Source organism: Gouania willdenowi, chromosome 13 (assembly GCF_900634775.1).
Source record: "Gouania willdenowi chromosome 13, fGouWil2.1, whole genome shotgun sequence".
NCBI lineage: Eukaryota > Metazoa > Chordata > Actinopteri > Blenniiformes > Gobiesocidae > Gouania > Gouania willdenowi.
Window position 1 is genome coordinate 4,767,247 of NC_041056.1, and position 27,634 is coordinate 4,794,880.

Sequence of the window (27,634 nt, forward strand, 5' to 3'; positions counted from 1 at the left end):
CTGCAGTATCGCGATATCGTCTTTCCTAGTGATTGGACAAGATCTGTTCTTTCCATCCATCCATCTTCAGACCCACCAACACTCACAGGAAATCTAGAGACTCCAATCAACCTAACAGTCATGTTTTTGAATTGTGGGAGGAAGCCAGAGTCCACGGAGGAAACCCACGCAGCACGGGGAGAACATGCAAACTCCACACAGAAAGGACCCAAGTGTGCACCCCAGGGCTTGAACTCAGGACCTTCTTGCTGTGAGGCGGACGTGCTAAGCACTAAGCCACCGTGTGCAATCTGTTCCATTATTACAATAGCTAGTGCAGTGCTCGTAGGAAGTATGTTTTTCTATAGAAAAGGATGGATGGTTTACATGGGAACTTGAATCCCTCTTTAATTCAGAATAAAAGTTAAATCCTCTTTAAACTGACCTTGTAAACATTCAATTCCTAATGGTCATTTAATTCTTTGAATTACACATCCTGAGTTACCATGACTACCTGTCAACATTGAGCTGTTCTGCAAAGTTGCATTTAAGACAATTGTATGAAATAATTTATGAACGGTATCATTGCAGTCCAAACAAATCCGACATTGCACACCCTTGAACCAAGCAGCAGCAATGTTGAAAGTTTCGGATCAATCTGAGCCTGAATCCAGAGATATTTGAGACACAGACACACACACATACAGAGGTTCCTTGCTTTATACATAAATAGATAGATAGATAATAATAATGCATCAATTTTATATAGCGCTCCTCATAGACACCCAAAGTTGCTGTACAGAATTAAGGCATTATTCTTTCACTCCACACTTAATGGTGGTAAACTACGACTGTAGCCACAGCTGCCCTGGGGCAGACTGACGAAAGCGAGGCTGCCAAAGTGCGCCATCGGCCCCTCCAACCACCACCAGCATTCACTCACACACAACATTCATACTAGGCGATGGTGGGTGAAGTGCCTTGCCCAAGGACGCAATGACAGATACCACTGGCATGACATAGATAGATAGATAGATAGATAGATAGATAGATAGATAATGATAAAGGAGACTGAAAACAACAGTGAGTATGCTATACATCCTCCCTAATTAAATGCTATTGAATATGTCATCATTTAAAAAATGTATGTGACAGGTAGAAATAGATGGTGGTAGGATTGTTATGACCTGTCAGTCAAAATGACAGACAATGGAAAAACTCTTGCACAACCAATGGTATCCCTTCACTAACACATCTTTTATTTTTTTCTTTAAACATTTAATGCATTCCTCCATCACCTTCTCACTGGTGTTTATTGGTATTTACTGTCATGTATAAGCTGAAGCATCAGGATGCAGAGCTGAGCCTCCTTCATCAACGTCCTACATCCATATCCTTCCTCACTCTGTAAAACACCAGCAACCATTGCTCAAAGTTGACAAGCAACAGAGCAACCTTGTGATTAAAGCTGGCCAACGTGAGCTGCTAGCTTCCCCATCCTCACCAAACTAGGCGGACTCACACAATAGTTAGCTCCCCTCATATGAAGGGTAATGAATTTCAATGAAGCTCTGCTTGAATCCATGATTTATGCGTTGGCCTATGTTGAGTGTGTGGCTAAGAGATATTCATGGCCTTCCCCTTTTTTTTTTCCCGCTCTCAGAGGAATCGTAGGCAATGGAAACGAGAGGCGTGAAGTCGACTAAACCGTGGCAGCAATCAAAGCCCAAAGCGCCGCAGTCCATGATTACTCCATTAAACATGTTTGATTGGGGGGCGGGGGGTGTTGCTCACCCAAGAAATATTCATAGAGGAGAAAGTTTCGTTTTTTTTTTTTTTTCAATGATTGTAGAAGCATGAAATCTAAAACACCTGCGAGCTCAACACGTGAACAATATATTATTATAATATCAGACTTGTTTTTGGTTAGATTTTAAATCCACGCTCTGTGTTTCCTGTGTAATTGTCACTTTAGGTCAGGATTAGTGATGGAAGGTGCGCACACACACACACACACACACACACACACACACACACACACACTATAGCTAAATTCAATTCAAAACAGCTTTATTGGCATGAGAAACAAGTTTACATTGTTAAAGCAAGTGTGACAGAACAGAAATAATAGAAAAGAAAAACTAATATTAAGAAACAGCAACATTTGTGATTTGTGAAAACAATAAAACTACATAAAAATAGGGTTTACCAATATATACAGTATGTAGAACAAAATGTACAGTTAAGTTAAGAGTGTTTTAAAAAGAGAGTTTTACATATATACATATACACACAGTGTATATGTATATATGGTTACACTAGTACATATATATATGTTTTTATACATACAGTATATGTATATTTGAAGTCGACCCTCTCATCACACAGACACACATGTGCACACACACACAAACACACACACACATATACTGTATATACACACATACACATGCACACACACACACACTCACACATGCAAATAGGTACACACACGTACACATGCACAGACATGGAGTGAGAGACACACGTTAACACACACACACGTATACTGTATATACACACACACATGCACACACACACACACACACACACACATGCACAGACAGGGAGCGAGAGACACACGTAGACACACACACACACACACACACACACACACACACACGTATACTGTATACACACACACACACACACATGCACAGACAGGGAGCGAGAGACACACGTAAACACACACACGTATACAGTATATACACACACACATGCACACACACACATGCAAATAGGTACACACACATACACATGCACAGACAGGGAGCGAGAGACACACGTAGACACACACACACACACACGTATACTGTATACACACACACACACACATGCACAGACAGGGAGAGAGAGACACAGGCAAACACACATACACGTAAACACACACAGACACACACACCTAATCTTTGTTTCTAGTATTTACCAAACACTGTGGATCCAGATGTTGATAGCCTCCCCATCCTAGGGAGGGGATAGTCTCTGCCTCGCTTGGTAAAAGCCAAGCCTCGAGCACAGAAAACATCACCCCCCCCCCCACCCCCTTTATTCTATCTGTTACTCCGTCTCTTGTCTTTTTTTTTTTTTTTTTTCTGCGTTGCATTGCATCCTCAGTGATGATTGAATCCCCAGAGTCAAAGGAAAGCTGAATCCACGGCTCACATTTCGAGCCCTCATTGTAGAGCACAAGAGAGTCTTTGTTTAGGAAGTTTTGCCTCTGAGTTTGTGCAGCCTGGAGGCAACGGACGAGATAAAGTGTTTTTCACCACCATTTCAGGCTTGATTTGATGAGCATTATGTTTCAGACTTCTGCTGTTGCTGTCGTCTTTGGAGATGGATGGTCAGTCAGCGTCAGTGTGTGTGTTAGAGCCAGTGTAGTCACACATGTTGTTGGACTAAAAATTCATGTGTTGTTTGTGTATGAACTATACGTATTCTAATGAAGGATTTAGGATTTGTTACAGTTTGGGATAGTAAACTTTTTTTTAATGACAGTTCTTTGTAGTTACAATGATGTCATATAATTACTTATTTTTTTCATTTTTTGTAGATAATGATTAACGAAATGTGTTTTTTGTGTTGTAGTGTCTTTAACTGGATGATATGCATATATAAGACATGGTGGCGCGGGGGCCACATGTGGCCCTCAGTGTAATTTTTGTGCAGCCCCAAAAGTTAATGAAATAAATTGACTCTGAAACACACATGACAGAAAAATAAACAAAACTATGGCAAAAACAAACAAAATGGCAAAAGAAATATACAAAATAGCTCTAATAAACACACATTACGACAACAAAAATACAAAACATTACTCCAAAAACACACATTACGACAACAAAACTATACCATATTACTCCATAAACATACTTTACGCCAACAACTATACACAAAATGACAGGAAAATGTACAAAATGACAACAAAAATTCACAAGAGAGCTACAAAACACTCAAAATTACTCTAAAAACACACATTACAACAAAAATACACAAATCTACATCAAACACACATTATGACAACAGAAATACACAAAAATACTCCAAAAACACCCTTTACGACAACAGAAATACACAAAATGCACAAAAACACACAACAAACAAAAATACCCAAAACCTGCCACAAAACACACTTAACAACTCCAAAGACACAATATTACCAAAAATACACAACATTACTCCACAAACACACAAATGAGAATACAAATACACAAAATGACAATAAAAACACACATAATGATTCAAAAAAACTAAAAACATTATGCAAAACTACAACAAAAATACAAAAAAGGACATATTTCTTTCAGAATAACAACAAAACCTGACAGAATACGTTTGTTGTTCTCCTCTATTAAATCTCAGATTGCTTATAATATTAAAAGCTAAAATAATAATAATAATAATCTCTGGCATAGAAATATATCTACATGTTCTGGTTGATTTCTGTGGTTATTTCCATTGCTAGAACTGCTTCTCAGGTTGATCTTCTAACTCGAGCAAAACATGAATAACATTGATAATGTTTTTTTTAGTGAACGCGAGCGTTGATGATTGGAGCGTGTGCTGATCACTGTCATTAGCAGAGGATAATAATCACGCCAGAGAAAATAACTGCTGGAAAAGCATTGCTGAGAAAACTTCCCTGATTGCTGCTGCTGCTCTCTTTCAGAATCAATCGATGACTGTCCCAGTAACTGCTTTGGAAATGGTGACTGCGTTTCCGGAACGTGCCGCTGCTTTTTGGGATTCAAAGGTCCTCATTGTGGGAGAGGTGAAAATGACCATTTTTAAGCATCCACTGTTCAAGTATGTTTTTGTTGATGAGTTTTATTCAAACTGAGGTCAACAATAAGTGGATCCTCCACTGATTTTACAAATGTGGCCTAAAACCTGTGAAATGTACATTTTAGAAGATCTATGACTAACTAAACACATTTGTATCCACCATATTCATTTTGTTCAATTTTAAAAATGGGTCTATGTCATAGTTTTAGAGCCTGTGTTCCACCATCTTGAAATCACATGATTGATGACATCACACGGCCCCACTGCCTGTAAACATCCCATTGTTTCCTATTGGAGTGAAACATTCAGCCTTCTTTTTTAGATAATTTAGCAACTTTTTTAGATAATTTAGCAGCTTTTTTAGATAATTTAGCAACTTTTTTAGATAATTTAGCGGCTTTTTTAGATAATTTAGCAGCTTTTTTAGATAATTTAGCAACTTTTTTAGATAATTTAGCAACTTTTTTAGATAATTTAGCAACTTTTTTTAGATAATTTAACATATAATCAGGAAAAACTTAAAGATGTCAATTTAAACCTCTTTTGTTTACCAATAGAGAATAAAAACAGTTAAAAAACATGTGGACCTCAAGGGGCGACTATTCCAGCTACGCTTTTTCGTAGTAGACAATGAAGCAGAGAAGAAGAGCTCTCCTAAGGGGCCTTAACTCCCCTTTATATTGTGTGCTGACACACTCTGGTGGCCGAAGTTAGGGAATAATCACAGACTCCATTTGGGTTTGAGTCCTTCAACAGTCCGTGATTTACTCACTAACTTCAGCCACCAGCGCGTGTCAACACACTGTTTAAGGGAGAGTTAATGTCCCTTACGAGGGCTCTTCTTCTCTGCTTCATCGTCTACTACGAAACCGCAGAGATGAAACTGAAGATTGAACTGTTTTTATTCTCTTTTGGTAAAGAAAAGAGGTTTACATCGACATCTTGAACATTTTCTGTTTTTTTAGGGCAACCAAAAACAGCACAAATTGTCATTTTGACAGAAAAAGCTGCTAAATGATCTAAAAAAGCTGCTAAATGATTTAAAAAAGCTGCTAAATGATCTAAAAAAGCTGCTAAATGATCTAAAAAATCTGGCTGAATGTTTCACTCCAATAGAAAACAATGGGATGATTACAGGCAGTGGGGCCGTGTGATGTCATCAATCATGTGATTTCAAGATGGTGGAACACAGGCTCTAAAACTGTAAAGTAGTCCCATTTTTAAAAGTTGATAAAATGAATTTGATGCAAAATAATATTTTGTTAGGCATTGATCTTCTAATGAGTACATTTGAAAGGTTTTAGTAAAAGCAGTGGAGGATCCCTTTAATTCTCAGCAGTTTGTTGGTTCTAGTGCATGTGTTGAGGAAACGTGTTCTGTTTGCTCTTTTCTTCTTAAAGCCGCCTGCCCAGTGCTCTGCAGTGGGAACGGTCAATACCTCAAAGGTCGCTGCATGTGTCACAGTGGCTGGAAGGGCTCCGAGTGCGACGTTCCCACCAACCAGTGTATTGACATCACATGCAGCAACCACGGAACCTGCATCGTGGGAACCTGCATCTGCAACCCCGGCTACAAAGGGGAACACTGTGAAGAAGGTGATTGTTTTAACTCAGTGGTTCTCAACCATTACTTTTTGATCATGTTTGTATTATAGTGTATTATAGTAGCACTAAACGAGACGAGACGCACTGGTTCAAATATTTTTATACTGTATTTGTTTTTAACTAGATTTACAGTATATTTGAGGAAGTGTAAGTATAGAATATAGTTGTTTGAGATTTCGTTTGGTGTTTTAATTTTTAAAAATTACAAAAATTTAATATTATTTAATTAATTATTTAATTTGAATACTGTATTTTTAACTAGATTTATATTTGAGGAAGTGTAAGTATATAATACAGTTGCTTGAGATTTTGTGTTTTTTTAATTTGAAAAAGAATAATGATTTTTTTTTACTTTTTTATAAAAAAAAAATTTTTCAATGAGATTTACTGTATATTTGAGGAAGTTAAAGTATAGAACACAGTTGTTTGAGATTGAGTGTGGTGTTGTTTTAATTTGAAAAAATTATAATATTTTATAGAAAATTACAAAAATATATATTTTCTTTTTTATCATCTTATTTAGTTGAAAATTTCATTATTAATTTTTTATATTGTATTTTTTTAAACTACATTCATATTTGAGGAAGTTGAAACAGAATACAGTTGTTTGAGATTGCGTGTGGTGTTTTATTTTGAAGAAAAAAAAGAATAATAATCTAAAAAATGGAAAAATATTTTTTTATTTGTGTTATTTAATTATTTATTTAACTTTTTAATTATTTTTAACTATTTGATTATGAAATGTTTATACTGTGTTTTATTTAACTCAATTTATGTTTGAGGAACTGAAAGTAAAGAAAACGATTGTGTGTGGTGTTTTAATTTGAAAATTAATAATAATCTAAAAAATTTAATTTTTTATATTTTACTAGACATTTCAGGCGACCCCAAGTTAAAAAACTCTGTTTTAGGGGCTCACGGTAACGTGTCATTTGGGAGTCAGAGCTAGCACACCTAAAAAAACTAAAACCTACTTTTTGTTTTATTTGAGGATGTGAGACACTTGAGCTTAAATCCCGACACGGCGTCCGATAGGAATCCCAGAGAAAATCTTTACGCTGACTCGTCGTTGCTGGTGAAAGCCTGAGCAGATAAGATTGAAGGTGCCATTGTGTTTGTCACATCTTGAAGCCTCTCATTTCAAGATGAAAAATGGAAGCTCGGAGTTTGATAAATGAGTGTTTGTGACACCCATAGGGCCCCCATTCTATTTTAGGTGGAGCGTTGGGGAATGTGGATCATGGCCCTTTAACATTTTTTTACCTTTCTTCCATGTTGACCTTCAGGCGCGATGATTAATTGCCAGGAGAAAGTTTCATGTCAGTCAGCCTGTGATCTTTGGGCCTCGAGCCCAAACCATCTGCTGAAAGGCGAGAGATCCTGTTTGTGTGACAGTCTTTATACCATTTCTGTGATGTCACAGTAAAGAGGCGGTGCCATGGTAAAGACCTACTGCTTTGGATCTCGTCTCCCATCTGTGTGTACCATCCCTTTGTCCTGCACTCCCGTCATTCTCAACAATGCGTTATACATGATATTTTCTAAAGTGATACATCATAAAATGACAGATTATACAGGGAAAACTATTTATTGCAGTCATCTTTAAATGATCTTTTTTTTGTCTTAGTTATGAAGCTTTTCATGAATTCTGCTGGTTTTTGCTAATATGTGTTACGTTATTTTCTACATCAGGCGTGTTAGTTCAGGGGCCAAATAAGAAGCCAATTTTAAATGGGAAAATAAGCAATTTCAATATTATTGATTAAAAAAAAGTATGTAAAACACCACAAATTTTAGTCTCTGCAGGATTTTCACGTACTGTAATTTTACTTTAGTCTTTATCAATTTTGTGGAATAATTTGAGGAAAATTTCATGATTTCTTTGAACAATTTAAAGTGTAAGTAAAGCACTTTTTTTCTGCTGAATACATTTATGATTAGGTAGAAATTAATGTAGTTTATTGATCCTTGTCCCACTCTTCACATTTTAGTCAAAGTATTTAAATTTAGTGTTTTAAAATGTCATATTGACTAGGATTATACTAGGATAATGCTAGGCTAACGTTTTTGCTTGGCTAACGCTATTGCTAGGCTAATGCTAATTCTAAGATAATCCAAGGTTAATGTCAGGCTAGCACTATTGCTAGGCCAATGCTAATTCTATGCTAATGCTTTGTTAATGCTAAGCTAATGCTCATGCTAGGCTAAAGTTAATGCTAGGTTAATGCTTAGCTAATGCTAGGCTAATGCTAAGTTCAAGCTAATGCCTAGTTAATGGTAGGTTAATGCTTAGCTAATGCTAGGTTAATGCTAAGTTCAAGCTAATGCTAGGTTAATGCTAGGCAAATGTTAAATTATTGCTAGGCAAATGCTAGGCTAAATCTAATGCTAAGCTAATGCTAGGCTAATGCTAAGTTCATGCTAATGCAGTGTTTGACGACGTGTGCTAGCACCTGCATCCTTACTTGAATTGGCCCTAGTCAGCGTCCTTATATTTGACTTAATTAGCAAACTTTCCACTTGTATCGCAATATTGTATTTTGAGTTCATTTGCTAAATTTCAACTTTAATCGTCTCTTTTCGACTTTAATATTGACATTATATTTCAACTTTATTTTTGAAATTTCAACTTTAAGCTCAAAATTTCAACTTAAGTTTTGATTTCCCCAAAAAAAAATGTGCATCAAAATTGACTCTAATCCGCTTCCATAGTAATGACTGCAGTCATGTGATATGAGATTTTTGTTGATGTTGTTCCCTCATGAGTGAGTAAAAAGAGCTGACAGAAACACAAATACAGCTTGTGTGATTGTGTGCAGAAAAAAATGTTCTTTTTCTTTTGCTTTTCTCCTATTTTTCGAACAAAAACTTTTCTCTCCTGCATTGAATACGCAGCAAATCCCTGTATCTGCAGCGCAGCGCCAACCCGGTGCTCTCGTCATTGTGCTGCAGCTCAAATTGAGACGCCAGATTGGGCTTGAAAAAGCGACCCAGCAGGCGACCGGTGTGCCTAACAGTCTGTCTTTGGAAATCTTTTGTAGTGGACTGCCTGGATCCGACGTGCTCCGGCCGAGGGGTTTGTGTCCAGGGAGAGTGCCACTGCTTCGTGGGATGGGGCGGGCCAGGATGCGAGAGTCCCAGGGCCTCCTGCATGGATCAGTGCTCTGGACATGGATCTTTCCTGGCAGACACCGGAACCTGCAGCTGTGATTCTAACTGGACCGGGCAGGACTGCGCCACAGGTGAGCACTTAGCACACATCAGGGGTTTCCCTGTTGGCTCAGATTCACTGCCACGTTAGAGCTAAAAAATATACCACTTAGTCTTGTTATTTTTTCATTTATTTAACTTTTTTTAAGCTAAACACAGTAGTTCCTTAACAACTGGGGGCCTCGCTGAACATTCAGCATGGAAAATAACAAATATTTGTATTCTTTGCACTCAAAGGACTTTATTATTACAGTTCTAAAATATGCAATTGCACATTTTATGTAGTTTTTACTTTTTTACCATAAAGATTACATTATCGAACAGAAAATGTTTGAGAACCACTAGCTTAATGCTCAAATAGTGCAATTTTCTCACGACAACTGTGCATTTTCATTCATTTTGTTAATTTTTTTTTATTCAGTTTGAAACTTAAAAAACTCAAATCAAATCTATCATTATTTTTAATTATAAATGTTTTCCTATTTTGTATTATTATATCTTTTATTATGTTATACTATAAAATATTTTTCTTATTCCCTGCTCCTCAGGGATGGGTTAAGTGCAGAAGACAAATTCCAATAATGTACATTACATGGCCAATTAAAGGCGAAAGCCCGATTTAATCTTTAATCTTTAATCTTTAATATTTACATTTTTTTTATTTATAGCCTCTCTCTCTATATATATATATAGGGTTTTTTTCCTTTTTTAAAAATGTTTGCATCATATCGTCCTCATATTATTTATTATTATTAATATTTATATAAAATATGTTTATGCTTTTTTCCTATTTTTTTTAAACATTTTTATGTATATATATATGTATATATATATACAGTATAGGCTATTTTTTATTATTCAAACATGTCCTACCTTAGGGACAGTAACTATGAATGACAGGAATTTATTAAAAATATTTTTTTTCAAATTGTCTACATTCAAAGTTAAATAAATCTTTACATTTAAAAAGTTTTGAGCCATCATTTTCACTGGTTTTACTGTTTTGCTTCATTTTCTTGGTATCCATTGTAATGTTACAATCTAGATCCGGCATTGCAGCATTCAGATGTTGAATTACGATCATAACCATTTAAATATAATGAAAGAAAACATTTCATTTTCATCTGTGGAAGAAAAAAAAAAAAATTCAATATTGAGACAGATATATATTTGTATATTTGTAATAACTCGCTGCTGAATCATCTCTCAGCCGCTAAATATTTTACAAATGCATCATAATCTCTATCTGATCAATATTCAGCGCTTCACTACATCAAAAGTGACAGCCATGAGCATTTAATAACTTTAGCGTCTGTTAGCTCGTTTCTTTGCCGTTGCCTTCTGATGAATTTCTCGCTTTGATTGAGTCGAGTTTCATTAGATGTCGGCGAGCTCGCAAAAGTTTACACAAAGTAATTTTCCTGAAAGTAATTGGCTCACAGGACAGACTGATTTATTCTTGTTCTTTATCAGATGAACTTCTTCAGTTAGTCATTAAAAGTCACTGATATTACGTGACGTGCACTGGATAAATGTCATTTTATTTTGTTATCATAGGGAACATTATCCTGTGGTATTAAATAAACAATTAGCATAATAAAGCAGTTACACATATTAAATACATCTTGAACAGAACTGGGTCTAGCTGCTTTATACTTTACATTAAAACAGAGATTTTTTCTTACATTCCCACATGCAGTTATTAGCCAATGAAAATAGTAAAAAAAAGTTGTTGTTTTTTTTTGGAATTCAAGAGCGTGTCACCAGAGAACCAATGTATATATGTGACTAATCATTAGTGATGTGAACAGTCTATGTTCATAGCTCAAAGCGGATCAAATTACAGGGAGCTGAGGCATATGCTAAGTTGTTTACTGAACGCCCAAACATGGTCCAGCCCAAAATCCCGACAAACTTTTTTTCAATTTTGCTGAGCTGGCAAAATCCACCAGATCAAATATATAGCAGATATTATTGTATATTCTGAGCTGTATTACTATACCAGTTTCTCATGTGATGGAGTTTCTGAGATATTGGAAGCTGAAAATGGAAGAAAAATAAGGGTGCGGAAAAATTGACACATGCCCCCTCACTAACATGGCCATATCTCAAAAAGTATTCATCCCATCAAACTAAAATTTAATTTATCGAATAATCACGGAAAACAATTGGGAAAAAATTTTTTGAGACCGAAGTGCGTGGGCCATTTGTTGAAATGACAATGACTGATCCACTTGACCCGCTCCAGACTTCATTTGTGTGTTCACACCGCCCAAACGAGGTTGACTATCCGAGCAAACGGATCCTAGAGCATTTTAACCCCTGTAGGATCCATCGGTGTGAATGCACCCTCATTCTCCTCAGACAAGGCCTAGGACGCAGCTTCGGAGGCCCCTAGTGGCTTATTCGGCCCAATGCAATTGTATAGTCCACATGTAGCCAGAAATGGCTCTGTTCTTCAAGCTCATCAGTAGAAACATTAGAATAATAGTTGAGATTTAAAGCATTGCAGGCATCCGTTTCTACCCAGGCTCAGTAGGGGATCAGTAACAAACTGTCAAATAAATGTTTCTAAAGTATGTGGCAGATGTTTTTAGGGAGACGCAGATGTTCCTTTACCTGTTAGCTGGCAAGCTACAAATTTAAACACGTTACAATACATGTGAGACTATGGCTATGCTTGAAATGTCAAACTTCGTACCATACACGACAAACTCAGAGTATACGGTATACTGTTTACTGTAAGTATGATTAGGATGAAAAATAAGTATGATTCGGATGATGACGAAGTTTACTTTTTGCCACTTCTACCTTAGTGGGTGCTGTGGTAAATCCTGTGACCAGACACAATGGTGGTTCTGATCGTTTTCATGGCTGTGGTCGGTATTCAAACGTAAACTCTGTGTTGTTAATGCTACACTTTCTACTATACTCTACAAACTGGACGAGTATGTACTGTCTAAGTATGATTAGGATGATGAGCGTTCCCACTGAAGTATACTTTTTCCTAAGTTTCCTAAGATACATTTGGAACCTAAAACGACAAAATACGTTGATTGTCCACATTTGAAAGTTCTGACAACATTTTAAGTGAGAAAGTGACCAAGTAGAATATCGACATGTGCTCATTTCATCCATAAAACTCGTAGAAACACATTTCATTCTGACATTTCGGAGCGTTTCAGAGACCCCCCATTGTGCAACTGACTAGAGATTAGATTTTAGGCCCGAGCCCGACCTGAAATCTGGGGCCGAGGTGAGACGCATTAGAGTCGGGTTAGGATCGGGTTGGGCTTCAAGATTTTTTCTTTTTCTTTTTAAATCTCTTTTAATATTATGTTTTAATAAACACAAAAACACTTCTATATTGTTGTGGTATCATTTCTAAAGTGACACAAGTCACGTCATTACAATACCTTTTGGGCAGAGCTGCGGTGCGAGTGCGCGCCCCCTTGGGCCCAATCTAACCTCTACGACTGACTGAACTTCCGGTTAAATTACGCGTAAAAAAAACTAATGGAAGACAAAAATAGATGTTTTTGTTTTGAAAAGGGGATTTTACATTCCACTCACAATGCATCATGAGCGGTTGAGTATGACTAGTGTGCATACTTAAAACATTTCCCGATATAGTAAACATTCGGGTATTTCTCACGTACTCAATCTTTCCATACTATGTGAACACACTGCGTACTCGCTTAGACAGACTTAGTATGAGTAGTACGTTACTATGACATTTACAACACTGCCTATGCTTTTTTGTTATGATCTTTAAGATGAAACCATCTGACACTATCAGAGTCTTAGTCTTTATTCCAGACGCAATGACCTATTAGGTAATCCAGAGGATTGGATGCTATTGTAAGCTTGCCTCACAGAGAAGCAGCTGATTCACTAAATGATAATGAGTGTGCTCCTTATCCTCATTGATCCCTTTTCATTGTCGAGCTTTTGGATCTAAGCTTAGCGATGAGGTAGTACAGCATTCAGCTCTCACTAAAATAGGTAAAGCTTTCAATATATCCGTCAAGATTCCTGAATACCTTCACATCCCACACCCTATTTTCTGTCCTGGCTTTGGAAGGTGCGCCTGCTGCCCCAGTGATGTTGACATTAGCTGAATAACAAAACCCAGGCTTTTATGTCCTTTAATATGTGTGTGTTTTAATGCTGCATTCACCATTTTTCCCACCCGGTGGTAAGTTTGTTTCCGCAGCCCTTTAGTGCAAATGCTAACGGCCACCGTGGGATGGGGTATTTCTCACTGTGGACTCCTCTGGCTATGGGTAATGAGGGTTAGCCTGCAGGCTGTAATTGCATCTTTATCACCTTAAAGGTTGCTCCTTTGTTCCAAGTGAACAGTTGTTGCATAGTCAGTGTGAGTGGCTTTCTCTGGCCACCATGTATTTTAATCAACGCCACCCTCCCACTCCCCCCTGCTATATGCACAAATGAGATGTTCATTATACTCATTAGCAGTTCATACTCAACTATAATATTGTCTGTGGAGTATTTAGAGGAGGCTATTCTTATTATATTTTCTTTAATTCTCATTAAAATGTGTATTTGCTGTTTCTGTGTCATCCAGCACTGAAGTTAGCACTGAAAATACACATTTAAAGGACATTAAAGGCATTTATTCTCATGTTTAGGCCACGTGTCAAACTCAAGGCCCGGGGGCCAAACCTGGCCCTTCGGAGCATCCGATTTGGCCCGCAGGAGAAAGTGAAAATGACAGAGAAAACCTGAATTATTGAGTAAATTACCAAATAATTGAGTTGTAAATTCTCAACTTAAATCTGTTCCAAAATCAATTTTTCTGAAATGATTCCACAAATTCTTCCCAAATTAAATATAAATTGGTCAATAAATAAATAACTATTTATCTGTCACTTATTGGTTAGATATTGTTGATGCCTTCCATACTTTGTTTAATTTATAACTGAAAGACCAAACTTTCAGTTATACATTGAAGTTGAAATTGTTAATCTTCCCGTCTAAAACCTGTGGCACACTTGTGATTGAACTGGTCCGTGTTTGTCCCCTGAACTGAAATGACACCCCTTGTTTAGGCCATGGCTTTATTAGCACCCGAATCACAATTGCCAATATAAACCAACTTTCTTTACTTCTTGTTTGTTGCCTGTGGTCATGTTTGTATTGGCTTGTCAAAAAAAGTTTGAAATGTGGTTGAATTCACTGCTGGGTCCTTTTTATTTGTAAAGCAAAGGTTATACACTTCATAAGTAATCCATCAGTGCTGAAAAAAAAACCTGGAGTGAATTCCAATTACAAGCTTTGCCAAAAGATCATATATAATGCTAGAAGTTTTGTGTGGGGTGTTTTCTTCAAAAGTCTTTTTGGAGCAGCCAGGAGTTCATTAAAGCTTTTCCTGAGACGTGCTCGCCACCATGTAGCACTTCAGAGTGGTTGGAGGAGTTGTGACACAATCTGTGAATCCAGTCGCTTCCGTGGACCCACCATCATCCACTAAGCTTTAGTGACTGATGGTGGCTAATGCAAAGGCTGTGTTTGAAATGGCATATTAACGTACTACTCATACTAGGTTTGACGTCAAAATGAGTACGTAGTGCATTCACATTAGATGGTATGAAAAGATCAAGTACATGAGAAATACCTGGATGTATACTATATTGCAACATTTTTGAAGTATGCACGGTGGGTACACTAGTCATACTCAACCATGCTTGACACATGCTCTAAACCATCTTCACATTAAATCCCAGTAAGTAATAAAAGAAAGCTGTTGGGCATGTTAGGACAAGTGTCAAACTTCCTTTACATCTATAAATTGCACCAAATTCAATGTAAGTCGAGGGAAAAACATTAGGTTTGATCAAAAACAGTTGTGCAGATGTTTTTCACTATGTATGATTCAGACTTTAACCTTGTTTCGCCACAAGTCAAGTTCTTAAAGTAGAGAAAAGGCACAAACTAAAATAAGTGTCTGTTTTTGGACTTGTTAGATTTGATGATGCTCTAAACCTCACGTGTCAAACTCAAGGCACGAGGGCCAAATCTGGCCCTTTAGAGCGTCCAATTAAAACAACATTAACAGGCCTCACATTTTCCCCATGCTTATATCACATGATGGCAGTCATTTTTAATCTCAAATTGTTAAAAGAACTGTCAATGTTTCCCAAGTCCTGCAATATTCTTCAAATTATCTCACACAATGTCCATAAATTACCCAAAAAAATGGTCACAAAATCAAATAAATTGACAGCCAGATATTCTGCGTAAGTTAAACTCTCTTTATTATCCCAACTACCAAAAAGGGAAGCGACTGTTTTGATCTTTCACAAAGTTAAAGTGAAGTTTGGAATGTTAGTATAAGTGTCAAACTTCCTTCAAACTTCCAAAACAGTTGTGCAGATGTTTTCCACTATGTGACTTTAACCTTCTTTTGCCACTAGTAGAGTTCTTAAAGTAGAGAAAAGGCACAGACTTACTCAGGTCTCTACAGTCCCTGTCTGTTCTTGGTAATGGACTTATTAGATTTGTATAGTCAAAAAGGATCGGGCCCCTCACTAGCTAGGTGCAGGAATTTCTTTTCAGCCGCCCTCAGACGAGGTAGTGGAGCGTGTCCGACTTTTCCTTGACAATAACTTGTGGATTTGTCCACCCCTTGTTGCCTTGTCCCGTCACTTTAACCCCCCCCCTCCCACTCCCCTTCCCCTTCTTTTTCCTTTCCCGCTGTCTTTTTGTCTCCCTCTTCGTCCCTGTCTCCCACAGAGATTTGTGCAGCAGACTGTGGTGGTCATGGTGTTTGTGTGTCGGGTTCCTGCCGCTGCGACGACGGCTGGATGGGCGCCGGGTGTGACCAGAGGGCGTGTCACCCACGCTGCAACGAGCACGGAACTTGCAAGGACGGCAAGTGTGAATGCAGCCCTGGGTGGAACGGAGAACACTGCACCATTGGTAGGATGGGGGAAAAGGAAGGTTCGGGTCCGATTGGGGATCTGTGTGTGCTTCTGTACATGTGGGAGGGGCTTAGGAGGACGACAATGGTGTGGGCTGACACTCTGCCTGTGTGTGTGTGTGTGTGGGTGTGTGAAGCAGGGGGTGTTAGAGGAAGGGTCCAGTTGGAGAAGAGAGGGAAAAAAAAGCATGCTTAATTGAATTTGTGCAACTCGGTAAAGCATGAACAGGTTTACTCAAGGATCTGAGGCTTGCCTTCATGCATTTTAATGTGGGAATGTGCAAAGGTGTCCTTTCATTTTACTCATCCTCATTTCGCTTCCCCTTCCTCCTTCCTCGCCCCCTCCCCTTCCGCTCTCTTTTCATTCACTATTAATTTTAAACGCGGTCGTGCAAAGTCAACGTGAGCAGGTCGTCCCCCAGATTTAACTCCGTGTTTAACCTGACGATTGTTCTTCTGTAAACACTCGCTGGAGATCACTGCTGCAGACCTTGACTGAATGTCGAGCCTTTTTTTTCCTTCAAAGCCTTGAATCCTGAATATGTTTCTGAATTTTCATTATGTTGCAACATAAGCCACTTAAGTGTTTTGCTGTGTTTTAGAAAAGAAAGGCTTTTTTTACGCCAACAGTGGTGCACAGGGTTAGTAGTGGCTTCTTTTATGATTTCCAAATAGGGGAAGGCAAATGTTAACTTCAGAAGGAAAATCTACTTTGTAAAGAATAGAGCCAGTCTCAGAGTTTGTGCCATTCTTGCTCTAAACCATCATCACGTTAAATCCCAGTGGAAAAAAGTAACAAAATAAATCTGCTCCCAAATATTCTGCAGTAGGTATAAAATCTCTTTAATATCCTGACTTCCAAAACAGGAGGTGACTGTTTAATCGTGAAGTTTGGCATATTAGTACAAGTGTCAAACTTCCTTTACACATGAACAGATTACTCTGTAGATAATGCTGGATGTTAATCTGTTGCTTTTGATATGAATCCTCATTGGTCAAAAGCAGCTTTAGTCGTGTTACATTGGGTAGTTTACAAATGATTATACTCTACAGCAGGGGTGTCAAACTCAAATCTGGCCAAATCCAAATAAAAATGAGAAAGAAAACATATAATTATCCCTAGATGGTTCAGTTGCAGATATTTCAGTTACTCTAAATTTACAAATACTTCTATGCGCATTATTTAAGTAGTTCATTATTATCCCCCGCCACAAAGTGTGAAAGGGGGACATAAGTTTGAGCGCCGTCCGTCCATCCGAGTTAAAGGGGACAGCTTTTCTCAGAAACCATTTAAGATACGATTACCAAATTGGGTGTGTGGCTTTAGGGTCTTAATATCTTGATGGAGTTTGAAACTGAGAAGCGTGCAATTATGTTTTCCCGAGTTATTGCCCTTTTTCGTTTTTTTTACTCTGTTCAAAGCATTTTCAAAGGGGACAGCTTTTCTCAGAAACCGTTTAAGATACCATAACCAAATTCGGTGTCTGGCTTCAGGGTATGAATACCTTGATGGAGTTTGAAAATGAGAAGCGCGCAAAAAAATTCCGGAGTTATTGCCCTGGTTCTGTTTTTTGGACTATGTTAGAGGTATCCTCAAAGGGGACAGCTTTTCTTAGAAATAGTTTAAGATACGAATACCAAATTTGGTGTGTGGTGTCAGGGTATTAATACCTTGATTGAGTTCGAAAATGAGAAGCGCGCAATTATTTTTTCCCGAGTTATTGCCCTTTTCCGTTTGTTTTAACTTTGTTCAAGGCATCTTCAAACGGGACAGCTTTTCTCAGAAACCGTTTAAGATAGTTAGTAATTTAATATTCTGATGAGATAATATTTTCTTATGTATACAGTATATTTAAGTTCTTAGATTTGTGAGTTATAATGACAGCCAATCTGGCGGGGGTTGTTGATGACTGTGTTCTCGTTTTAAATACTAGATATTAAATATTTCCTCAAAACTATTCCCACAAATAGTCCCTACAAATAACTTCTAAATGGAAATGAGTTTGACACCCCTGCCCCACAGCCTTATACTATTCACAATAATGACTTATATACATAAAAACAAACTGTATTTTTAGTGTTGATTTTGTTGAACAATAAAGTTGTTAACAGCTTTTATTTAAATGGACAAAATCAGATAAAGACTACCGGTAAATGCTAAAATCCATGTTAATTGACGCTAAATAATAATAATAATAAAAATAAGGCAAAATTCAATCAGAAACTACTTAGTTTTCTTTTTTTTTAATATTTAGGTAAGTTATTGTTAAAACGTAGCTAATCCAAAGCACTCTTTTTGTGATAAAATTAGACACAGGGCTAGAAAGAGAACATGCAAAGCAACATATTAAGGTTGAAATACTTAAATTTACTTTATTTTTTAATTTACTAGACAAACTATACAAATAAAATGGAAGTAAGAAAGCCGTCTCACAATAAATATAAAATATGTCACTTAATATGATAAAATAAAGTACAGTAAAGTAAAATATAATGGAATATTTTTGCAAAAAAATAAATAAAAAATTGATTCAAAATTATTTAATAGGTTTAGAACTTTAACAAAAACGCCAGAACCCTACATTTGTAAAACTGTAGTAAAAATGGCAGACAAGTTACACGCAAAAAAAAAGGTGCAATATTGTTAATGATAATATTAATAATAAAGACAAACCATCTATTTTTACGATATTCTAACATCGTTTTGTTTCAGTCTTAAAAATGTCTGATAGATTTTTCTTCAGTAAATTCACAATAATTCTAATATAGATGCAAAGAGTGGGACATCACACAATTATAGCACTTTATAGCAGGTTAACAACTATAAACGGAAGTCATTTATGAAAGAAACAGAAGAAAATAGCTAGTTTTAAAGTTAAAACCCTCTACAGATTTTTAGTCGACTAAAACAAGACAAAAAAAATGCAGAAAAACATAGATATCCAAATTAGAACAAAGATAAAGATATGTTTGGTTGATATAAGTAAACATTGACTAAATCAATCACAGTAAACTGTAAAAGTCAGAGCTTCTGTGAAAAGATAAATGAGAGAAAAATATGGAGAATGTCTTCAGGAGTGAACTTTGCTTCACATTCAAACAGATTAATCTCATCCGTCTTCCAGTATCCTCGTGTGTTTGTGAATGTTTTATTACGCTGGCCTCACGTGATTGATCTAACGTGTGTAAGAGCCAAAATGAGATTCCAGCTTGACGGGAATATTCCTCAGTGTCATCCATTAGCTTAGCTAGAAGATCTCAATTAGAATCAATTTTAATTAGCGGCAGCTCTGTGTGGAGCCCAACAGGAGGCCCCGACCCCGGCCCCGGCCCCGGCCCCCTCCACCGGGTAATGCCTCAGGTGACCTGATTGTGTGCGGAGGTGTTTTGAAGATCAAAAGTGCTTTCCGTTGACCGCCCTGACCTCCCGTGCGGGCGCTACTTAAGAGACTTAAGGGCGGTGATTTGTGCATCATTCATGTGGTTTTTTGAAATCCTCCCCTGAGCGTGTCTGAGCAGTTAATAAATAGCGTGATGATGTTCCATGTGAACACTTCACTCTCTTTATCTCTCTTTCATTCTTCTTTTTTTCTGTTGTTGTGCCCACCGTCCCTGGTCCATTTTTCCATCCTCATCCCTTTCCTCTGTGTCCACTCTAATGTGTCGTGTTGCTCGTAATGCATGCTGGCAAGGGTTTTTCATGCTACATGTTTTGTCCTTTTGATTTGAAAATTAGCTTTTTATGTGATGCAAACTAACACTTTGCCGTAGTGTCACTGGTCAAAACCTCCCTTATATGTCCTTGTCTTTTATCTCCCAAGCTCACTATCTGGATAAGGTAGTGAAAGGTATGGCATTCCTCCTTCCTTCTATTTTACCCTCATTAACTCATTGTATTTCCCGTCAGCATTAACCAATCACGCACATGCTCACTTCATGCATTGACCTAAAAATATTATTATTGTATAAACATATAAACACTATACGTAATAATTCCAGCAAGATCATTTTGTCTTTTTTTAAAGATTTTATTCATTGAAAAAACTTTTTTCAGGAAATGTACTTTGATCTCCTCCTCATCGCTTTGATGTGTCCTTTGATCAGTCAATTTCAAAGTCAATTTGCTGAAAAAAGTTGTCTGAATAATTGAAACCTCAGCATATTATAAACACTACGTATTTTCCGTTCCTCCCCGAAAAGCACAACCAGACATCTGCTTCAGTATAAATTTGACTGCAAATTTAGTTTTTGTCACAATTTAGTCATTATTTCCTATTTGTTTGTAGCACATGATGAGGCTTGTGATGTTATTAATCATCATGAATGTTGGGTGTTAAGTTTAAAAGCAAATTTGGTCAGTTTAGTCATACTCTTTTGACTAAAATGCAAATCAGTTAACTTCAAAACAAGGGCCCCATTTACAAAAGTGTTCAAAAACTAATAGAAGACAAGAAGATATGCTTTTATTTTGAAAAGGGGATGTTTAATTTTTATCTTGAAAACGGTCCCAGGATGATTTTACATTCCGCACTTCTTCACCTGCTGAGTCCACTGTCTCTATGTTCTTTATGGGTTAAACAATAAGCCTGTGTTGCCTCTTCACCTTCTCATAAAGGGAATCTTGGGGAAAGGGGGTCTTTATAACATTGACCATGCATTATGGATGAGTATGCAGTGTGCAGTGTGCACTAGCTGTGAGCACTGGGCCTGATACAGTAGGTGCTGAAACCGCATCCTCTCTAATTCAAAGAGTTCACGGTTCGGTCGGTGCAGGACGAGCACAGCACACGTGTGGATGGAGGTTCTGGTTTGACCCTCCTCCCTCACCCCTCACCCTCTCTGCCTCTAGCACGCTCCTTCTCTGTGACCTTGGTAGTGGACCACCTGGCATGAGAGGAGCTGCCAGAGGAGGTTTATTTTATTTTTTTCACTCTCTTTAGCCTCACATTTAGGGCTTCTTCTTCTTCTTCTTTTTTTTTTTTTTTATTCAGGCGCTCAGCGGGATGCCTCTCTGACAGAGCTGCCAATTAAGTTGAATAGATGCCAACAGAGTGGATCTTTATTTATAGTTGTAATAAACATTCTCAGCTTACTAATCATTGGTCCACGCTGGGCTAACCAAAGTTGTTGTTCATATATACATGTACGTACATTTTTATTTGTTTTTTGCTCTTTGCTTAATAAAGTGACAAATAATCTCCAGCAGCGTCTCGCAGACAGGACACTGTCTAATTGCATCAGGTTCTCAAGGTCCTTTCAGAGAGATAATAAATATGAGTGTTTTGCTGTAGTGTACAGAAGTTAGGTGACATATTGTATTAATAATAGCCGAATGAAATTTACATTTACAGAACTTTAGCAAGTGCATCTCATTGGTAAATAATAAACCAGTTCTCTTGGAGAACATTATGTTCTATGCCAGGGAATGGGAACTTATATCATAACGAAGGCCACAAAAATATGATTGTCTGATCCGAGGATCAATATTCACATCAGCATTTAGATTAATAACCACTGTGAGCGTTAATACGGGAAAGAACAAAGGGTTTGTTTGTTTTGTTTTTGGAGTCATTTTGTGTATCTGTGTTACCATTTTGTAAATATTATATTTGGTTTATTGTAACATTTTAGGAATTTCTGTGTATTATTTGTTGCCCTTTTGTATAACTTTATAAATATTTTAGTCATTTTTGTGTGTGTTTTTAGTCATCGTGTGCAATTTTTGGTTGATCTTACTTATTTTTGTGTCATTTAATTTATTTAATTTCTGTGTGAATTTTGTGTATTATTTGTTGTCCTTTTGTTTATTTTTTAGTCATTTTATGATTTTATTTGTAAATATTTTAGTAATTTTTGTGTATTTTTTATTGGTCTTGTACTTGATTTGATGTATTTTTTAATCATTTTAATCATTTCTGTGCTATTTTTCTGTCATTTTTGTCATCCTTTTTGTGCTATTTTTGAGTCATTTGATGTATTTGTGTTTTTATTTTTTAAATATTGTTTGGCATTTTTGTACCTATAGACATCTTGTGCAACTTTTGGTTGATTTTATGTATTTCTGTAACATTTTATTAATTTCTTTGTACTTTTTGTTGTTGTTCATTTGTGTAATTTTGTATATTTCTGATTTTATGTGTTTGTGCTGTCACTTTGTAAATATCTTTGTTATTTTTGTGTATTTTTAGTCGTATTGTGCGACTTTTGGTTACATTTCTGGATTTCTCTTGTCATTACATGTATTTGTCGTAATTTTATTTGATTGTGTTCTTTTGTGTTTATTTCTATAATAGTAATTTTTTGTCAAGTCATTTTTGTTTGTTAATGAGAGCGAGTGCTGCCTGTTGCGTGTATTTAGCCTATGCAAATCAAAGTTATTTAGTTATTATTTGACATTCACACCCTACTGCACTCTGACTGTGTTAATGGTGCAAAGGTTGGATGTGAAAGTGCTGACTTTGCAGCAGCAGTAAGCCTGACCCCCTCACTGCTCTCATGTGAGCAAAGACCCCGCCCATAAACCTCAGTACTCTGGCTATGATGTCACAGAAGTGATGACATCATCACACAAGCATCAATCATTACGGTGCATCTCCATTTTTAAGCCTGCAAGCTAAAATGTAATGATGCATCAATAATCTATATTCACCCATTGGACTAAAAACTCTCATATTTCATCTTTTCTAAATGCCTTTCTGTTCGTTTCTCATCGCTCTGCTAACTGAATGGTGTGTATAACACATCTAACGTTCACCACACATGCCTCGCCCTCCTCCTGCACTCTCTCCCTGTCTCCGTCTTGTGTCGGCGCACACAGCAGGCTGTTTGCTTGATAAAGTGGGTCAGCTTAGGATTCTCTTCTTTCAAGGTAGCTCGCTAACAAACACAAACTGTGACAGACTCGTGCGTTTGATATGGTGGCGATTTTTACTCCCTCTGCTCTCGGAGAGAGGATAGGAATCATAAGCTCCCAGATAAATGTCAAACAGCCGATGAAAAATGGGCGAGATAATTCTGTGATCTATGCCCTTGTGAAGATTTATCTGAGGAAACGGTGGAAGTGTTTCACCTGTCGTTGTGTTCCCCTCCTGGATCTTTGAGAACCTCTGTGAGCCAGGAACAGTGTGTGGAGCTCCTGAACTTTAGCATTTCCTCTGCCTTACATTTCTTTTTCACTTTTCATCTGAGCGTAATTATAACGATTATTACCAAAAAAAAAAAAAAAAAAGTCTGGAGAGAATTTTTTAAAAGAAATTTCTGTCTGAAAATAATTTATCTATTTATCCAATAATTGAATTTCTTTTAATTAAAAAAAGGGGGAAAAGAGAATTGTTTTTAAATAAAAAGAGGAAAAAAAACGGGGTGGATAAAATTGGAAAAAAGACAAAATGTCTTGAAAATAAGGGGAAAAATGATGAAAAATTTATCAAACTTTATTATTATTATTATTATTATTATTAATAATAATAAAAATGTTTCACATTTTTTATTTTTGTTTTTTAATGAAAATATTTTAAAAAAAGAATAAAAAGGAAAAGAAAAAAGTCTGGATAAGAAAGGGGGAAAATATAACTGATTTTAAATAAAAAGAGAATAAAAAAGACCGAAAAAAGAACGGTTAAAAAAAAGAAAATATCTGGAAAAAAAGAATGAAAATTTTAAAAGAAAAGAGGAAACAATTATTCATTTATTCAATTAAGGTTTTTTTTTTTTTTTTTTTTTAATTAAAAAAGGGGGACATTTTTTATTTTCTTATGAAAAGAGGAAAAAAATGAAAAAAAAAAAAAAAAGACGGGAAAAAATTAAAAGAAAAAAAATCTGAACTTTTATTTTCTCATTAAAAGGGGGAAAAGACAATTTTTTTGAATTAAAAAAAGAGGAAAAATTATTTTTAAAATTAAAAAGTGGGAAAAATAGACGAAAAAAAGAATTACAATATAACAATTTATCCAATAGAAAAAAAATATATCTATATATATATAATTAAAAAAGGGGGAAAAAAATAAAAGAAAAAAAAGGAAGCAGTTCATCCAATAAAACTATTCTCGTGGCTATTTTTAAACAGGGAGAAGCAACAATGCGATGATGAAAATAAGGATCAATATCACGATGGATATAAAGACTAAAATGTAATCATGTGCACACATACCAACAGATGGACTCTTCCTGTTCTCTCTGTGCTGAGCTGGAGCTGCTACAGGGATCCATGTTGCTGTTGGAATGGAATGAGTGAATATTGATTCCAAAGATCCCTCTTATCTGATTTTACAGCTGAGGGTTATTAGACGCTTCACAAAGGGGTGTATCAAATTAATCAACCTCAGCTGGGGGTCAATATACAGTACCTCCCCCTCCTACAGTCATATAGTCCTATAACAACATCAGTCCATAATAATCAGCATCAACAAGTTATTACAGAGGAATGTTTCAGATTTTCATCAATTCCATCAACTTATTTCTTTGTCCTTTTCTCTGTCACGCAGAGGGCTGCCCAGGGCTGTGCAACGGCAATGGTCGGTGCACGCTGGGTAACAACGGCTGGTACTGTGTGTGCCAGCTGGGCTGGAGGGGCCACGGCTGTGACACGTCTATGGAAACGGCCTGCAGTGATGTCAAGGACAACGACGGAGGTAAAAATCACATCTGTGAGCTCTGGGAATATTGCACTTTAATTACATTTGTGTATTTGGAGGGACTGAGATATCAACAACTGAATTAGTTGGACATTCACACAATGATTTATGTTTTTTATGTCATTTTTACTTTCTCCTGTGGCCTGAATTAGACGCTCTAATTCAGGCCCCGTGCCTTGAGTTCAATTTAAGACCATAATAAAAATACATATTTAACACAATTATTTTTTTTCACCAAAAGCTGGAGGAAAATACTCTGGCAGTGTTTTTACAGTTTTATATTGTTTGAACAAAGAGCCATGTGTTTCGATAGTTTAAGCCATCAATTATATTGTAGCGTTGCTTAACCAATACATATATATTGATCCAGATTGATGGATTGTTAAACCCCCAATGGTTTAGCCAGTTCAAGGTTGGGGTCAATTATATGTTTCAATTGCAATTTGGTTTTCAATTATCCATGTTCAATTACTGTGACCGGCATTTTTTCCAATACAAATTACAATTACAATTATTATTTTTCTCCTCAAAGTCAATTACAATTATATTCTCAATTAATAAAGTTCAATTACAATTAACACAATTACTGAGCCTGAAATAAATATTATCATAAAACATTTTTAGGCTTTAATGATGACCTCATCACGGAAAAAAATCTGAATTTTTTCAATTTTTTGCCCTGCCTTTGGAATTAGTTTTTTTTTTTTTTTTTTCAAAATGTTCTCCTTTTTCATGCCTTACTGGATATATTCACTCCAGTTTAACTAGTTTTTAAGTTCTTATGATAGCCTTTTCTCAGAAATTAAAAGTTATTTTTTTCCATTTTTATGCCTTATTATAGCATTACCTCCGATTTGTGGTTGTTGTCTTTTTTTTTATAAATATCCTTTTTCATGCCTTACTGCATTTTCACCCCAGTTTAAGTGTGCTCCATGAAATTTACAAAGTCAATTATCTGAACTCTATTACAACTTAATTCTGATTCATAATTACAATTAATTATTAATTATGTGATTACAATCAACCCTGTTGCCACAGAGCATTTCATGGTGAATTCTACCAGTGTGATGTACCTTTTATTTAAATGCTATCCGGGGTCAGCTGTCCTCCTGCACAGGTGACGGTCAGTGAGCGATGGCTTGGAGCCAATCACACAGACAACAGGTTTTCATTAATAAAGCAGAGAAACCGACTGGAGGCCGAGAGCGTTCACCGGCTCCCAGAGGAAGTTCCGGCTCTGCCCTCTAACTAGCCCTGAGCTCAACCAGGGGAGCTGCATGAACCCCCCCACCCCCCACCAGATCCACCCCACCCCACCCCCTTGGGGAAAAGGCAACATTGTGCCTTGCTGTCTTCCAGACGTGGATCTTAGCTCGGGACCGATGGGGATTGGACTGACTCCTGACAGCAGGGTTTATTTTTACCACCCATCTGGCCACATGGTCCCAAAAAGCAAATGGCATTAAGTTTAATGACCCAATTCAGCAAAGTGCAGCGTTCTGTCTTTTCTGTTTTTGTTTCTCTGAACTGCAGATTGGAAACATGGAGTTGGTTGAATGAGTGTTTGTGTGTTTTAGGGAAACGGATTAGGGCCAATTTAGATGGAAAAAATAATTTTGGGCAAATCCAGAATAAAGTGGACATGTCGAGAATAAAGTAGAAATTTCATGAATAAAGTTGAAATGTGAAGTTAAGATCAAAGTCAAAAATAATAGATCAAAGTCAAAAAGAAGAGATTAAAGTCAAAAAGAAAAGATTAAAGTCAAAATTTTGAAACTGAACTGGCGTCTTGTTCAGGGTGTACAGACGTTGCCTTACGCCCAATTTCCATGGGATGCGTAACTGCTGCTTATCTTTTTTTACCACCCATCTGGCCACCAGCTTCCAAAAAGCAAATGGCATTAAGTTTAATGACCCAAGCGTTCTGTCTTTTCTGTTTTTCTTTCTTTGAACTAGTGATTTGAAACGTGGAGTTGGTTGAATGAGTGTTTGCATTTGTGCGTGTTTACAGAAGCTGACTGTTAGCTGGCGTCTTGTTCAAGGTGTGCAGACCTTGCCTTACGCTCAATTTTACTGGATGCATAACTGATGCGTAACATCAACGGAGCTGAAGCATTTCCATGAAAGTGTTTGTATGGCTTTGTGGTTCTCTTTGTAGCGTGACTATGACTCGTTATATTATGCAATAACGTGTGAATTAGCAAGTCTTTGCTGGAACAGATATGCATCACAGACAGAGGCGGTGGGGAATGACGGTCAGCGGAGACGTTATGTAGTACAGTAGTTACGCATCCAGTGGTAATTCCGGTGTTATGTCTAATGTGAGCTGGAGATGGTCCCGAGCGGTTTCAATGACAACACAATATAATGAAAGCGTAGAAGGTTTAGCGCAACGTCTGGATATCCCAAAGTCTGCCGCGATTCGATTTCGATTCGATTCAGAA

General features: G+C 36.9%; 1 protein-coding gene across 1 annotated transcript in view; it reads left to right on the top strand.

The window, feature by feature from the left end:
* The window catches only part of tenm4 (teneurin transmembrane protein 4), a 216,233-nt gene that overhangs the window by 101,071 nt on the left and 87,528 nt on the right, over nucleotides 1–27,634 (top strand). The window contains 6 exon segments of the mRNA XM_028464343.1: nucleotides 4,685–4,786; nucleotides 6,201–6,395; nucleotides 9,446–9,646; nucleotides 16,371–16,556; nucleotides 20,379–20,405; nucleotides 25,041–25,187. Of these exon segments, the coding sequence (XP_028320144.1) occupies nucleotides 4,685–4,786; nucleotides 6,201–6,395; nucleotides 9,446–9,646; nucleotides 16,371–16,556; nucleotides 20,379–20,405; nucleotides 25,041–25,187 (858 nt within the window).